This window comes from Tyto alba, unplaced genomic scaffold (genome assembly GCF_018691265.1).
Source record: "Tyto alba isolate M040663 unplaced genomic scaffold, T.alba_DEE_v4.0 Super-Scaffold_10, whole genome shotgun sequence".
NCBI classification, from domain to species: domain Eukaryota; kingdom Metazoa; phylum Chordata; class Aves; order Strigiformes; family Tytonidae; genus Tyto; species Tyto alba.
The window spans coordinates 1,131,447-1,148,207 of record NW_024881262.1 but is presented as its reverse complement, the minus strand read 5'-3'; the positions used below and the strand labels follow the sequence as shown (position 1 = coordinate 1,148,207).

The 16,761-nt window shown below is 48.2% G+C and overlaps 1 protein-coding gene across 9 annotated transcripts in view; it reads right to left on the bottom strand.

The window, feature by feature from the left end:
- Positions 1 to 271: 271 nt before the first annotated feature.
- Positions 272 to 16,761, bottom strand: part of LOC122152421 (muscleblind-like protein 1) — a 28,034-nt gene continuing 11,544 nt past the window's right edge. Inside the window, exons 3-9 of one of the 9 annotated variants that reach the window (XM_042794822.1) lie at positions 15,983 to 16,240; positions 15,035 to 15,088; positions 14,047 to 14,200; positions 8,636 to 8,671; positions 7,843 to 7,937; positions 4,650 to 4,724; positions 272 to 2,992 (exon numbers count right to left, since the gene is read on the bottom strand). In XM_042794822.1, coding sequence (XP_042650756.1) covers positions 4,668 to 4,724; positions 7,843 to 7,937; positions 8,636 to 8,671; positions 14,047 to 14,200; positions 15,035 to 15,088; positions 15,983 to 16,240 — 654 coding nt within the window. In that variant the 3' untranslated portion in view covers positions 272 to 2,992; positions 4,650 to 4,667. The remainder of the gene's footprint in view (positions 2,993 to 4,649; positions 4,725 to 7,842; positions 7,938 to 8,635; positions 8,672 to 14,046; positions 14,201 to 15,034; positions 15,089 to 15,982; positions 16,241 to 16,761) is intronic. The other 8 variants (XM_042794856.1, XM_042794828.1, XM_042794839.1 and 5 more) reach the window with 8 other exon arrangements.

The following is a 16,761-nucleotide window of genomic DNA, read 5'->3' as shown; positions in this document are numbered from 1 at the left end:
AATCACATAACAACTACGGCTACGGTGTGCTGTTTGGTTTGCCTGTTCATGATTCAACTCTTTTGTGAAAGTCAGTATTTGTTTTGAAGAATCTTTTTTTGTGAACAATAAACCACTGAAATTGTCAGAAACTGGTTTGAATAGCATATATCTTTAATATATTTTTTGATACTTTAAACATGCAGTAGTTTTTGAATAATGTACGGAATATTTGATCCATGATTTCACCTTGATGGTTTGAAGTACCTGCTTTTTTTTCTTTTTTTTTTCCTTTTTTTTTTTTTTTTTTTTTTTTTTTATTATTATTAATGATTTTCAGGCAGATTTGAACCAGTGGAGCTTTTGTCAGTCATGAGATCTTGGAAGGATGGCATATCTTTCCAGCTGAAAAAATCCTGGCAAACTACAAGCTGTCCACATAAAGCAAAGCAACTTTTTTGAAGGGGTATGGAGTGCTAACTCTGTGCCACTTTTGCAAGCAATTTTGTTCAGCCTGTCATTTTATTAGCCTTAACAAAACTCCTTGTAATTATAGACATTTTTATTCAAAATAAGATCTTACTATTATACAGGTTTCTCTCTTTTTTGACTATATACAGAAGTGCAAAAAGTCAACCTTCTCTCTATACGTTCCCACATGCTAAACTGCAGCATAATCAACCCTCAAGAGTTTGCACACACACACTATAATTCTTGTTACGTAAACTTTGAGTATTTGGATTATCAACAAAAAGTCCCTTGATCTATTGATTATGCAGCTTATTTATAACAAGGCCTGATATTCAGGGATTTCAAAAAATATTTAAACAATATTTTAACATTTGAAATGGATACAGTAGAAAATAAATTTTATTCTAATATCTAGGAACTAGATTTTCTCATAATAACTAATTACAAAACAAAATAAATCATCAAAATATTACTCAATTGTCTGCCAGGATTGTTGCGATAGCAACAACTTAACTTCTTACTTAGCAATGATTATATAATTATAAGATATCCATATAAAAGATCTTTGTTCTTTTAATGAAAACTAGACAAGAACTAACAATGACTGACATTCTTACATTGTAATATTAAATCAGTAAAATATAAATCATTTAGTTAACAATAATACGAATACTCATATGACACTACATGTAAATTCAAAACTGAGTATGTTATGAAGAAAACTACTTTTTTTTTTTGTATTTTGAAAATGTCATCAGTAAACTCTAATAAAACAAAATTCTATAAACTGAAATGGTATTCAACTGGTAATAGAAAATGAAAACAATCTAATAAATGTAAGAAACAAAAACTACACTTTTAACAAGAAAAAAAATAAGTAATATTCTCTAATGTTAAGTAACTACAATAACATGTGAAGTCACCTATACTTTCTTAACACGATTGAAATTACATTGGTATGGGTTTTAACCCGTAATGTAATAATCTAAGGCTTTAATAGATGTACAGTACAATCAGTAAAATCAACACATCATTCTTATACTATAAAGCATCTCTCTCAAGCATAAAAACTCGCAGTAAACTTGGAAGTATGGAGAGTTCTACAACCGAACTCGCGCTTCTTCCACTCCACGCTACGCTACCAGTGACCTGGCCCCCACTTCAGCACTTTGCTGAACAGAGCAAAAATATCCTTTACTAGCTGCAACATCCAAACCACAAAAAGGAATTCCTTTGGATGAATCCATTCTTAAAACTTGAATGCACATCTATTTTTTTTTTTTTTGTTTTTATTTTGTAAAGGCTTTCTAAGGCTATAAGCAGTTAATCTGAACAAAAAAATCACATATAAAACTCACCCAAGTATTTAACCCACCCAATTTCTACGCTAATTAAACATGTCCATTTTTCATATTTTGGTTTGTCATGCATCTGATGTCAGTGCTTCTTTCGTCTTTGTTTAGAGTCACCGTGGAAAGCGTGACTTTGATGAAGTGAAACCCATCTCTGCAAAACATTTATAGTCCTTTCGACTTTCGACAGAGGCTATAAATAGAAGCAAAAGAAGTTCCTCAAACTTTTGTTACTGTGTCTCAGAAATGGCTTTTCCCTTTCATATATCATGTTATACAGTAAAATATGCATAAATATTACACTACAATGCCTTAAAATAGTTTATATATATGTCCAGTAAGGGTTAATTTGTACGGCTAGAGTATCTTTCTTGTGCTGTCTACTGTTACTGTAAGGAATGGTTGGCCATTTCTGAGACAGCTTTGGTTTGAAACAGAATGGTGCCCTTTGACTGATTAGTACTAATAAAGTAAGTGAAAACGTGGTTCTGAAAATAACACTGCAGAAATAATACTCTAATCGGATGTACAGTCTATGGCACTTCATGAGAATCCTTAACAACATGGTACTTAAAGCCATTGATGTGCTTTAAAATATACACAGTTGTGGTTTTGCTTGGCACATTCATCTGTCAGATACCTCTCTTACCACTTCTTACAATCTATTACATTAAAAATATTACTCTTAAACAAAAATTACTGTGCATGCACGCTCTCATCTATAATGGCAATTTTAAATACAAGGTGCACCTTTGTTATTTGTAAACCTTGAAAGAAATAAACTTACTTTAAAAAATTATATCTTGGTCTACAGACGTACCAATACATAATAGATTTATGGTTACATCATCGTCTGTCTTTTCAAGGTGACGTACATGGTTATGTAGGAAATAGACTGCGTATGCATATCCAAATCCATATGCATACTTCTGTGCTAGAAAAGATAGACAATGTTGTAGTTTTTAGACAATAAGATCACCTCAGCACAAATATCAATTAAATGTACAAAGTATATAGGCAACAGTGTGCAGTGGATTTCCAAGTTCTTGTTTCATCTCGTTAACATGCAATGTGTGATGTTTTACTGCTGAGGGAGTTTCCGAGTGTTGCTTGACGGTATATACAGTATGGCTAATGAGCTCGTCCTCTTCTCAACCCAAACACACTGTCCTTTTCTCTTTAGTTATGATCTAGAAAGGAAAGAAGGTCAAGCCTTTTCAACACAGTCATAACTTTTTGGTAGCACCACATCAGCCCAAATTTGACATCTGCAACAGAGGAAGAGAAACCTGCCCCCGAGATCTCCCTGGGGTAACGTCCCCGCCGCGCGGTTCACTTCGGGTGCCCGGAGCAGCTGTGGGTGCCCCCTCCCTGGAAGGGTTCCAGGCCAGGTTGGACGGGGCTGGGAGCCCCCTGGGCTGGGGGAAGGGGGCCCTGCCCGGGGCAGGGGGGGGCACTGGGGGGGGGCGGTTTGAGGTCCCTCCCCACCCAAACCGGTCTGTGATTAAGATTCCCTTTGCGCCCCAATTCTGCAGTGACACAAGCGCGCGATACGCCGGCCTCCTGCCCCTCCCGAGGGATCCGAATCTGGGGGGCAGCTCCCCACAAAGCGCTGCGCGAGCGCGGCCCGGCAGCCCCGGCCCCCCTCCCCTCCCAGGCCCGGCTGCCGCGGCCCCAGGCAAACCCGGGAGCCCAACCAGCATTTGAGAGGCACCTCGGCATCCTTGGGGACCTGGGCCCTCTGTTCCCCAGGTCGTTTTTCTTACTTAGCTGCCCACCCAGCGCAGCTGTTCCTCCGGCCTCGGTTGCCCGTCACCCCTAGAGAGCGATTCCAGCCCACGTCGGGACGGCCACCCCGCTCCCGGCTGAGGGCAGGGGAGGCCTGGTACCAAGGTCGGGCTGCAGACGAGGGGCACCCCACCTGGGTCACCCAGGCAGTTTTATGCTCAGCGGAAAGGAATGACCTTTATTATAAACCCGCTGTGGCCAATCAGTTAAGCCTCACCCTAAGTAATAATTCCATGACGGCCGAGCCATTCAATAAAAATCAGAGCAGGAACGGAGCGCAAGGGAGGGAAAGGGCCACAAGCTGTCCTGGGGGAGGTGACGAGGGGCCGTGCGCGGTCTTAACGGCGACGGGCAATTTCGGGGCAGACTGGGAGCTGCAGTTTACTCACGGGAAGGTACAGGGGAAAAAAAAAAAATCTCTCAAGCTTAGGCACACGCGCCCCGGTCTCAAGCCACGCAGGGTGAAAGGCTGCAGCAGGAAAAGCCGAGGGGCACGGTCTGCAACGGGCACCAACGCTCGGCAGCGTGGCCCGTGCCCGTGCGGGGCCTCCCCTGGCCACAGCACCCGGCCGGGGAACACCGGGCACCGCAGCCACAACCCGTGTCCCGGAGGACCCGGGCGTCAGCCAGGCCGACGGCTCAGCCTGGACCTTCAGAGGTGCCGGCTTCCCAAAACTGGAGATGTAGAATTCGCCCTTTCTAAAGACAGTTGAACGTAACCAACTCCCCCCCAGGCCCGGCCCTTGGCTCGCATCACTGCCGGAGCCATCACCCTTTATAAACGAAACGTAAAACTCTGATTTTAGCCTCTCTCATTTTGCTTTCTGGGTATGTACGAACTGATGGTGACATCTGGTCCAACCCGCTAGCCAAGGTGCTCACTGCCAACTACGGGGTCTCCGCTCAGAGAATGGCACGTCAGCGGGGTCCGCGGCCTCCTCCCCCGCACCTTACTAGCTTTCTTGGGGAAAAACATAAAAACATTCTGTCCCTGAAAAATACAAATTACGCACACGCTGGGGTAAGAAAAACGCAAGCAACAACACATTGGGCACTTACTGTTTGATGACAAAATGTCTACATCTGTGTAACATACTTGTGGCTAGTCAGATGTTCGGCAGATATTATGGGTATCTATAGGTAAAAAATTTAAACAATGAATAACACGTGCAATGAGCCAACCCAGAGACACAGCATTTTGCTACAGAACGTAAGTTTGGAAAAGTGAGGATCAGCTGTGAGTTGGTGGATTTTATATTGTAACTATAAGTTAAATTCAACTGAAGTGCTACAATAGCAACTTAAAACTGGAAAACATTGTGTTAAGTACTACTTGGCAAATATAAATAAGTATTATTGGCTGTTTAGGAGATAAGAGAAGTTAAAATCTACCAAAGTCATGCAGTGCAGTAATTGAAAATAGCCCTTTTTGTTGGCCTACACAAAATTCTGTGCTTTCAGCGTATCATTTAATACGATAAATTCTACAGTGGCCGTGTTTCAGTCTGATTTTGTGAAGTGCTCACTGCTTTCCCTGTCTGGGTTTCTGAATGCCAAACCTAAGATGCCCTGAGCCTGATTTTCATGGCTGGTGAGAATCCACTGTCGAAAGAGCTGCCTGCTCCTCCCACGGCCGCTGCGGGCGTGCGGGCAAGCTAAGACTCCCCAGAGCAGCGAAACAATTCTGAAAACGTTCGTCTGCCTGAACAGACCTCAGCACGTGGCTCTCGAAGTGCCCCGTCAACTCGGTGGAAAAAACCCCCAAAGCACGAAGATCCGAGGAGATCAGCAGCAGAACAAGTAACCAACTCCCGTCCCCAGGCCCGGGCGCGCGGGGCAGGGGCTGCAGCCCCCCCGGCGCGAGTCGGGGCCCTGAGGAGAGCCGGCAGCCAGCAGCGGGAGCCACCCTGAGCTCCCCACAGCGCCCCGAGCCCGGCCGGAGGGCGCGCCCGCGCGCTGGGGCATACACAGAACTGCTCTGTGCCATCACAAACGGCTGTTGCACCTGGAAGGGCTCCTTTTCCTGCTGGACGCTAAAGCTGACCTGTTAGTCCGCACGAGAAGGGGCGTGGGGAGGTTCCTCCTTAACTAAACCGTCCGTCTGTCCACCCCTTGCGCCCTCTCCTCCCCTAGCAGCTCCACACAACTCCACAACATTGCCAACTTGTACAGAAATGTGCTTCAAGCGTAATGAAGCTTCTCATACCATTTTTTCCTACTGCTGCAGGACAGGCTGTTGCACCCAACTGTGGAGAAGCGTCAGGGATAGTGCTGTCGGAACAGACCAAGGACCTTCAACACCAGTCAATGAAGATGAAGGGCCAGATCTTAAGACTTTTGGCATGCATGCACATTGCATCGTGTGGCATTAAATATTTTCAGCATTGCTCACATAGTATATACATATATTTGTCATATATGTATATATTGAGGTTCGGCTGCAGTACTGTACTAAGTGTGTTATGAGGCTCCAGGGAGGATATGCATGAAATGATCAGATTCTACAACAGAAAGTTTCCCTGTAATCAATTTGGGAAAGTGCATGGCTACTTAGACAGAGATGATTTCAAAAAACAGTGATGTCTTTCTGTGGCTTGGCTTGTTCTCACAACTCTCTGGCCTTACAGAGGATATAGAGGCACCCTTAAATTGACTGTATGGTGCAGTAAATTACAATATTAAGATACTCTGGGCATACAGGTGGTTGCTTGCTTAGGTGACACATACGCAGAGACCGTCCTACTGATAAACTAGCTTTTCAACAAAGGGATTCTTATGCTAGTTTAAATCCGTGAGTGACACGGTCATTAAGCAAACATCTCTCAAGAGCAGAAAGTGCCACCTGCTAAGCAGAGTAATCCGAGTATTTTTTTTTTTTTTTGGAATTGTAAACTATCCAGGTCCCGAGGCTCGGGACGCACACGCCAGTATGTCACTGCAATAGCACGATTTGGAGAAGAGTATTTCTCTTTGGACGGGGCGCATGGCAGGGCTGCAGAGGCAGAGGGAAGGCTCCAAGGCCGGGGGCTGCGGCGGGGCCAGTGCCACCTCCCCGAGCACTGCACGGCCCGTGCGGCCGGGCACTTTGCGATGGGACACTGACACTGTTTCAGGAGTTAGCTCTAACGGCTCAGGGAGCTGAGTACGTCAGGTGAGCCTGCCTTAAAAACTGACACTTATCTCCAGAATTAATTACACGTACAGAACCACACCTGCAAAAATGCTGAAGAAAACGTTACTTCCCTTTTCTAAAAGGCACGTGTGGGATTCCCCCTGAGCCGAGAGTTATACCTGCGTGTTAGACCACAACTGGTGGTTTCACGGCACAGGCAATTCGAACCTCCCGGTAAATCTCAAAAAATAATTTGTTTTTGGAAGAGGAACGAGAGGGTGTTTAAAGAGTGTTTATCATTGCACTTTCAGCCCGATGTACTACAGAAATGTGCATTTTTGAGCCCCCAGCTAGGTAACGACAAGCCACGTTCTGTTCTGAGGTGCAGGTCCGGCTGGTCCGTGTGGGGACTGCAGCTCCTCTGGCCCCTGGCACGCACCTTCAGAGCATCGCTTCTGCCTTCTCTGGAGGACTTCCAATCACTTCTTAGTAAAGCATTATTCTGTTATTCCTGACATGCACCCCAAACATGGCAACAACCGGGGCAGCTATTTAGAAATAAATCTGGGCTCTAATGGACACTGTCTTAACTGAAGTCTGTCTACTACAACAAGCAATCGGCCGCTTCGAAGCAGAATCCCAAGCCGAAACAAAGGTTAAAAGAAGCTTCTGTGTGGCCCATGCTCAAATGTTTTTGGCTTGCTCTTGGAAGAGGAGAGTCAGAACATGTTCAGACTGCTAAATTCAGGCTTAAGATTGTGACCCTGCAACCTCTCTGCACAAAGGTTTTACTGGCTTTCACTGGAGTTCTGCACTACAAGGAACTGTCAGCTTCACAGAAATAGAAATAAATAATGGGTTCCGTGTATTATCCCTTTCTCTATACATGTCTGAGAGCCGAAGTAAGCAGCATGGCCCGTAAATGTTAAGACTGAGTCAGAAACTCTATTATCGATTATTTTTAGCATCAGAAATGGAACTGCAGCACCTTTTGAGCATGGATAAAAAGCCTTATTAAGCTGTGCTGCAGATCTTAGAGAGAATGTGTAGGCCAACAAGAGGTAGAATCCAAACCCCCATGCTCATTAAAAGCACCAATTTCAAGTTGTCTGTAAGGAACAAAGCTGTAAATTAGCAAACCTGGTTGGCTGTGGCTGTTGCAGCGAAGGGAACACTTGTGGCAGATGTTGTTGCTGCAGACACAGTGGCTGGCGTAGCACCGTGCACCATGGGAACTTTCGGAAGGAAAATCATATAAGCAAACATACAGAAGAGTGTAGCAGTATGGGAACCAGAGCGACATGTGGTAGGATAATTGAGCATGGTATTTATCACAGCAAAAAGCCCGAGACATCATTGCCAGCGCGTGACATGCAATCACAGTGCAAAGCAGGACAACATTCCAGGGAGAAAGAGGGGAGGGAAATGAAAGAGAAAAAAAGGGGAAAATGCTTGTTACCATCAAATCAAGAAAATCGACACAAACAAGCTTAACCATTTCAATACAAAAATCAACAGAAGAGTTTTTAAATGCCTTTATATTTACAAATTGTTGTCTTTTAAAAAGTCAACCCAAATATTTACTGCAAACAAAAATTAATCTCGTTGAAGGACAGTATACGTCTATGTGGCTATAGTAAGATACAGTCTTTATTTAACACAAGATAGTTTCTAAACACTGGAACTCATAGTCCAATCAAAATCCACCAAGGAACAATGTGCAATTCAAAAAATTGCTCTACAAAATTAACAACGTCTACGTGTCCATGTCAATTAAATAAAACAATTGCATTTAATTGACAGGTGTTAGTGCAGGAGGCTAAGGGAGATGGATTGGCACGAGAGCTCTAAGTTAAAATCTAGCAGTGGATTTTGAGGGTCCGTGAGCTGCACCACAGGTTTAAGATAATCAAGAAACAAAGCTGGCACCTACCAACACTTGTAGCGGGTGTCATGCACAATATTGAGCCTGCCCATCATGCATTGCAACAGGAAGGTGGATTTGGAAAGGGAAAAGAATTAAAACAACCCATCACACGTGTAATTAGAAATTTCATTTGAACAAAGAAGAAAAATTGTTATTATGGGAACAGTGGCATGTAACTGTCAGCACAATCAAACCATACAATAGCACAGTGATCCCTCAGAACTAGCGCTCAGGGAAGGGGAGAGAGCTGACCGAGCTGTGCGCCGGTGTACCGCCTCTGCCTTTCTAGCACCGTGGGATATTAGCACGGCTAGGAAAAGTCCCTGGAGCTTTCTTTTGACACTCTTTTAAGCCTTAAATCTTTTTGCCTTTTGACTCCTCTCCTCCCGCCTCGCAGCCTCGTCAGCCAGGGCCCTTGGCAGGGGCGCCGATTCCTCGCAGAGCGATGGATGACCTGACCCAGGCCGCGTCCTCAGCCGCAGCCCGACGGCTCCGATGCTCCGGCAACAGCCCGGCCAGGCCCGGGGGAATCTGGCACGCGGTGCTTGTGCCGTATCGGGGGGATCTGGCACCCGGTGCCTGTGTCACACCGTCTGCACGGCCCCTGGGAGCTGCCGGTGAAGCGGGAGCGCTCCCGGCTGCCCCGCGGTCTGTTTGCTGAGCACGCGGCCCAGCGCCGGGGCTGAGCCGCCAAGGGCTCCCCAGCAGCTCACGGCAGCACCTGCCAACGCTTGTTCAGCACTTTCTGCTACATTATGGGACGTATTTTGATCTGGTGGTGTCTGGGCGCACAACCTGCAACTGCCTTTAGGCTACACAAAAATAGCTGAAGCGACAGCAACCTGGGAATTCTGCCCTGCAACTAGAGAGCCGGCAGCAGGATGGTGTTTTTAGGAACATTATGGTATCATTTTTTAAATATCACTAAGTTTACTTTACATAGCAAAATGCCTTTCATCATATTGAACTCAGAATATTCTGGTTTTGCTTCCAATATGATAGATAAATACGTCCTGGTATTTCAGAATATCCATTTTTAATAAACGATTTACTTTTTCATTTAACAAATAGCTCTTATTAACACCGCTAATTATGCCTGACACAGCAGAAACTGAAATAAACTCTGAAATCTGGGAACAGAGATTGCAGTGGAAATGGAAACGTCTTCTAGAAGCCTGCCGGTGGGAGCCACAGCACTGCTGCTTCCTTGACACTGCGTGACCGTAACGGGGGGACAGGAAAGTGTTTTAGCCGGTGCCAAGCATTGTACTGGCTTGCACAATCTCAAGAGCATTTAACTAAGCAGGCAAAAAGTCAGTCAGTGTATTTACTGCTGGGGTCAAGGTTATTCTCTGTCATCACTGTATCTGTAACGCTACAAAGAAAAGGCCATAATCATGTTTCCTAATTACTCTTCTATTTCTGTGTCAAGGAAGAGACTGAAAATATTCGCAAAGAAAGGTTAAAAGAAGGGTAGTTTTCTGACTTCCCCATGTACAAATCATGGCTGAAGTCAACGGGACCACTTCCAAGATTAAAAAACGGAGCAAAGTTTGGGTATGAAGTACAAACAGCAAGTACAACTGCTTTCTCGGCCCCTCTTATGGCATCTCTGTGGTGCTAATGGTGTTACAGAGAAGAACCTTTGAGTTCTGTCTCTGTGCAGAAGTGCACTATTTGTAAGGGTGCACATACTTCATCAGATTGGGAATAGAGTGTCGTTCCATGCATAATTATGTCTACATGCTAAAGACGAGTTAGATATTCGTAATGACTCTAAAATATCACTGTAAAGCTCTTCAGCTCAAAATTTTAGTCTGAGTTACCATCATTAACATTATAACCGGTGCACAGAGTTTTGAAAGGGAACTGAAGCAAATGAACATAAGGCAGAAATGAAAATACTAGTTAGGGTGCAATAACTTGCAAATAGGAAGACATAATGCTGTATGACCCTCTTACCAGTAATAAAAATCTTTTTTGCTATGACCTTAATATTCATCTTGACTTCAGAAGCTTTGACTGACTAATGAGAATGCATGAATAATAAATGTGCAGTTTCAAATGTTCCCTAGTTTTTCAGCACAAGGCAGAATTTTAATTCAAGGATGTGCTCAGTTAACTGATCATAACTTCACAACCAGATTATTTCTGCAGTGGAATAAAGCTATTTTTGTAATAAACAGTCTAGGTTTACTGGTGTTTTAGGCATTTTTTTTTTTCTCATCTCTCCCTTGTATTATTCCCTCGGTCTATTTATTCTGTCCAACCTACTAAATCCTAATTAAAAATATCACCACAGACAGCACAAGCACCCCTGTCGAGGTGAACAGCTGTGCCTGATCTTTCCCTCCCTAACATTTTGGAGGAGAGCAGTGTTTTCAGGCAGCCCCAGAAGCCCCGGGGAGGAAGGTGCTCACAGAGGCACCGCTTCAGGGAAGCATCTCTGCGCTGCGTCCCCACGATGAGCGAGCAAGTTCTCTGCTGTTGAAGCGCCAGTAACTAAATAAACAGGCGACGTGTTAGCTTAAGGGCAGAGGTGGCTGAAGCCTTTCCGCGGCGGGCTCTGTGGTTCTGCTGCCCTGCTGCAGTTCTGCCCCTCGCAGGTGCTTCGGGACAAGAGCTCCTGGGGGTATCCCGTAAGCCTGCCCCCTTTCCTCGGGAGGATTACGCTCCTCAAAGGCTGGCTGCTCGACAGGCCAGGAGCAGCTGTACCCGCACGACTGAGGCAGCGAGCTGCGGCGCAGGATGGTCTCCAGCACCGGGGCAGGAATCTCACCCAGTTGCACGTAGGAGCTCTCTACCTGCACGTACAGACATAGCCCCAGCCAGCTCACAGGTACCGCGGGACAAGGAGCGTGTGCAGAAGTGGTGAACGCCGAGTCACCGGTGCTCTGCAAGTTCACAGCCCCACAGCACGTCTGCTGCAGCGCCAGGAGTCGGCAGCCAGGACCAAAGTACCAAACCGAGCCGTGAACAGCGATTAAGTCGTGCAGAGTCTCCTCATTCGTCAGACTAAGTCCACTTATTTCAACTAGCCAACACCACAAGGGTTCCCAGTTCTTTCTGGCAACGCCTTTTAGACTCCCCTCTCAGTCTGGGGACAGCTTCCAGCAGCCAAGGTTTTTGGGAGGCCTCAGGGGTGGGGCAGAGAGGGAGCTTTATTTCAGAGCGGTGGGATGAGTATCTCGGAGCGTTTAATCAGTTAAAGTGTGCTGGAGTGCCAGTGTCCATCCCCTGGCATGCACGATCCCTTCGTTGGCTTCCCCGTGCCCTGGCATACAAGCAGCCTGAATTACGCCTTACAATTCAGAAGGGGGATCTGGGTTTGTCTGGAACACGAGCGGAGAACTCCCCAGGGTGGAACATCAAGAGCGGAGTGCCCCGCAGCGAGGAGGGGCCTGCCGAGATCCTCCTCAGGGGGACACACCGACACCGCGTCGGCTCTGCGAGTGCCCTGCCCTCCAGCCCTGCCGCATTCTCACACACTGCAGCTGCAGCAACTGAGAACACATGCGAGTCGTTCCAGTTTGGGTGCCTGAACCTGAAAAATGTCACTTTAATTCAGGTGCCGCTGAATTAACCTGCCTCTGCTCCACGGCAGTGGAGCCGAGGGCACCCACGCTCTGTGCTCTCCCGTCGGCCCTTAGGGACTGACGGAGGAACTCTAGCTCCAGACGAATACGCACAAACGGGACCGATGCTAGGTAATCCTACGTGGGGAAAACTAAACAGGGCAAGGTGGCAAATAAAACTTTTGGAAAAGTACTGGATTACTGGAAAGCTCCAACTGCTGCTATCTGATAAATATAAAAGAGAATCTAGTAGCTCACGCTAAAAAATCCTGTGCTTTTCTTGTTTAACATACACTAAACTTCAGTGGGCAAGAAAGGTCAAATGAAGCATCGAGAGCCACTGTGCAAACTCCTGTGGGTCTCAGTACAGGTTTGCTAGGGGAAGAGCTGAGGTTGGTTGTGTGCAAGTGCCGACGAGAAAGCTCCTGGCCATCGATGCAGTGAAATGAGGTCCGGCGTGCAAGAGCCACGGCCCCCGCTTCTAAGTTCAGAGGGCGTGATTCAAAGCAGCTCGAGTTCTTCCAGAAATCATCCAGCTCCTCTCTGATTTAATGGAAGCTGGAAAATTGCATGGCTTACTAACTATACCAGTTATGCTTTGCCAAAACAGAACTGTGAAACTTTAATATCTACAGGAGTGACTGTGACTGCATAAGCATTTTTATCCCAATTTTCCTATGTGGGCTAGGGATCTGATCTAAAGCTTACTCAGTCAGTCTGTCTATTGACTCCAACAAGCTCTTACTAATATATTTCAGTGGTTGCAATGCATTTTTTAGAACCTAAATAAGTTATTAAAATGTACTACATCAAGCAACTGATTTTTGTGCCATTTAAATTATACATCTTGGTTGCATGCCAGGTCGAGAAAGAATGGTAAAAGGCGTTATACCGAATTCCTGGGAACATACTTGCCAAAAATGCTTAGGACAAAATCCTTACATCTTTTTGGTAAAGACTGAATAGCTGTATTTTCTTTTCTCCCCTCAACTAATCTGCATTACGACGAGCTGTCCTCACAGGCTCCTTCCAATCTTTTGAGTACAGATCTATCAGACGCCCTCTGCATACCCCCTAGAACGACAGCGCTGTTTTAATGCGGGTTCGTATGTGAAAAACTAACTCTGCCGTGTTCATATGGTGTACTAGATGCAGAATTTTTCATGAAGTACTGTTTGCAGAACCTAAACGTATATTCCAACTTTAAGTCCCATCCCTTGTCCTCTGAAGGGATTTCTGCTTATATAAATAGTACAGGCATCCATTCTCCAGCAATTAGACTAGGACGAGCGTAGATGTGATCACTGCTGAAGAGGAACGAGTGCACCTTGGTTCTGCTTAGTCCAAAATCAGCCCCGAGGCTTCAGAGGCAGGGGCTTGAGCCCGGATTTCTTGTGCAGGTTCATGGTTAGCCTATCTGCGAGACTGCCTGCCCGTGCCTTGTACGATCACTGCACCAGAATCAAAACCAAAACCTTCAAGTGCATGAGTCGGAACAACTGCTGCTAAGCACATGAAGGCAAAGGGGTCTTACAGCAAAGAGAAACAAATACAGCAGCGTAAGAGATGTGTAACAAAGAGAAGTTAATCGAGGGGAAGAGAGAGAAGATTTCAAATTCTGATTTGGGAGGACAGAGCATGACGCTGATTTTTATATTAGACTGGAAGACACCCACCCGAGAGCAGCAGAGAGAAGCCAGCCCTCCTGCAGCCGGCTCCTCCGGCCGCCGCGCAAATCCCTCTGCGCCTTTCCCGCCAGGGACAAACCGTTACGTCCTAGTGCGTTTTGTCCAGAATTCCCCCTTCTCCCTCCCCAGGAAAAAGCAAACGAGAAGCACTTACCTGGTGGGAGAAAGGCTGTATGCTGCTGTAACTGCATGTTGGCAAGAGCTTGCTGGTACTGGAAAATACCAGTGTTAAAGACTGCAGTGGCACCATTGGTTTTTTCAAGCGCAGGCCTCTTTGGTAATGGGGGAAGTACAGCTTGAGGAATTCCCTGAATGGTGGATGGGTATAAAAATAAAGTCCAGTAAAAAAAAGAAAAAAAAAAACAAAACGGGGGGTTGGGGTAGGGTGTGGGGTGTGGAGGAGGGTGGGAGGGAGAGGGAAGAAAAGGAAAGAGAGAAAGGAAAAAAGAAAAATCAGTAGAAGGCAAAAAAACCAGGCAGCACCATGTTTATCCATGAGCAAGCAAGCAGCATAGCAGACTTAACTACCAAATAAAAGGCGAGGTAAAAGCTTTACGAGGGAGCACTACTTTAGCCTGCCATTACAGCGGCACAGGTAACGTGTCGGAGCCGTACGTTATAGGAACCGGCGGAACTATTACGCTACTGTAAAGCTTCAGGGTTTCGATCAGGAGCGAGGCTCTCGGGGTAGGGGGAAGCAGCACTGCTAGCTCCATGAGGATCAACACGTAGAAGCAATGTTAATAGTCACCGTCCGGGGCGGATGGCGGGGCCGCTGGCGCCAACCCACTCCCCTGCCCGGGCATGCAGAGCGCGCCGCATGCCGGCACCCCCGGGCCGCCTCCGCACCACGAAGCCATGCCAACGCACCCTGCGCCCGCCGCCGGGCCCTCGGGGAGGGGACGGGGAGGGGGGCACGGGGGGGTACGGGAGGGGAGGGGGCCGGCGGGGCACGGGGGCGGCGGGGTCCTGCTCTCTGGAGCCCAGCCCGGTCCGGCCGCCCCCGCGCCCCGCACCGGGATGGGGGGGTGCGGGGAGAGGGGGGGGGGGGGAACCGGGATGTTCCAATTCTACACATTAACCCCAAACTCGACTCTACGATACAGCTACATGCCAAGCTAAAAGGTGAAAGGTCATAGTACCAGGTCAAAGGTTGCCTCGAGGGGTCGCTTCAGTGATTTGACAGCCGACTGAGTCTTAATTAGCAGGCAGCGAGCACATGATGGCAATGGCCAGTGGGGTCAAGCGCATTAACATAAACAGCAAGCAGAGGTGCATCATGGGGGCAGCAGTGCATTTGGGTAGGTGAGAAAAAACAAATAAAAACAAATCACCGGATGCCGTGTACAACGGTAACAAGACTAGGCATGCACGGGGGGCGGAGGGGGGGGGGACACACGTCGGTGGGCGCGGGGCGCTCCCGGCCAACGCGGGGAGCGGAATCGGGGCTCCCCGTGAGCGGGCACCGGCTCCCCGCCCCGCCCCGGCCGGCCGGGAGCCCGCGGGGCTCGGCGGGGAGGGCGGTGGGCCACCACAGCCCCCTCCTCGCCAGGACACCGGGCCCCCGCTCCAGAGCTTGGCCGCCGCCGCGACGAGGGTTGGTCGGGCGCCCGCCAGAGCTGCCGCCAGCCCTCGGCGGGGGGACGGGGGGGACGGGGGGGGGCTACGAGTGGCGTGAACGCAGGGAGGTCGGCTTCACGCTAAGTCTCTACACACACAGACTTAACGGTAACTGGAGTATGGGTTTATCTATCCGTGCAGCTAGATAGATACACATCTACCCACACACGAACACACAATAAACTATATATACATATATGCACGCACACGTACAGACACGCACAGAGGTATGCACACATATATGTACATATAGATACTCTGTACATCAGCAGGCAGAATTAGTGGAACACCTTAACGGTCTGAAAGTACTTAAGAGCAGATCTGGCACTGCATGCCGAGGAAGCTCCCTGCACCGTGTCGTGACTGGGGTCCCCGAGCACACGCACCCCCCCTCCAGCAAGAACAGCTACCACATCGACTATCGCCTCTCGACAGCTTCTTTCTATTCCAGAGGCGTTTTCCGAACTCACCATGGCAGCTGCAGTCGCTGCTGCCTGGGCAGCTGCAGCTTGGTTAACCTGGTACTGGGCAGCCTTGATCTTGGCTTGCAGGTGTGCAGGAGGGTGAAAATATTTGCACTTTTCCCGTGAGCATCTCCCTTTGATGTAATCCATGCAGACAGTGACCGTGTTGTCGTTGGTGTCGACCATGGCGCTGTCGGCGGGGTGAGCGAACCGGCAGTCGTTCTCTCCCCTGTTGCAGTTGCCACGCTGGTACTCTCGACATACCTGCGACACCGGGAAGAGAAAGTCGCTGAGGTTGGGTGACAGGGGCTGGGGGGCACGGCTCGGAGCGGAGCTGGGATTTCTGGAGGTCTGTGAGAGCGCTGCGAGGACGGGGGCCCGGCCCCAGGCGTGGGGGGACGGCGGGCTCAGCTCCCTGGCACCTGGGACCGGGCTCCTCTTGAGCCACTCCTGATGTCAGACTGCCTCAAAACCCACCGGGATTTAGAGCTGAGCACGCAGCAGGTTTTTTGGCTCCCGCTTAGCCACCCTCAGGGCTTTTCCCGTTCTCTGAAGAAACGTGCTGTGGCTAGCTCCCCCGGATCACCCCAAGCAGCGGGGTGCTGCGACGCGGGTCGCGCTGCGCTGCGCTCTGGCTCTGCCCGAGTTCGCGATGCTCGAGGCACTGACTCGGGTGCCTGGCCACGAGTGCGGGGAGGCCGGAGGGGCTGGCAGGGTGAGGGCCGGCACCTCACCCCACCGGCCGGGCAGCGAGCCGCACCCACGGGGGAGCTGCACCCACGGGG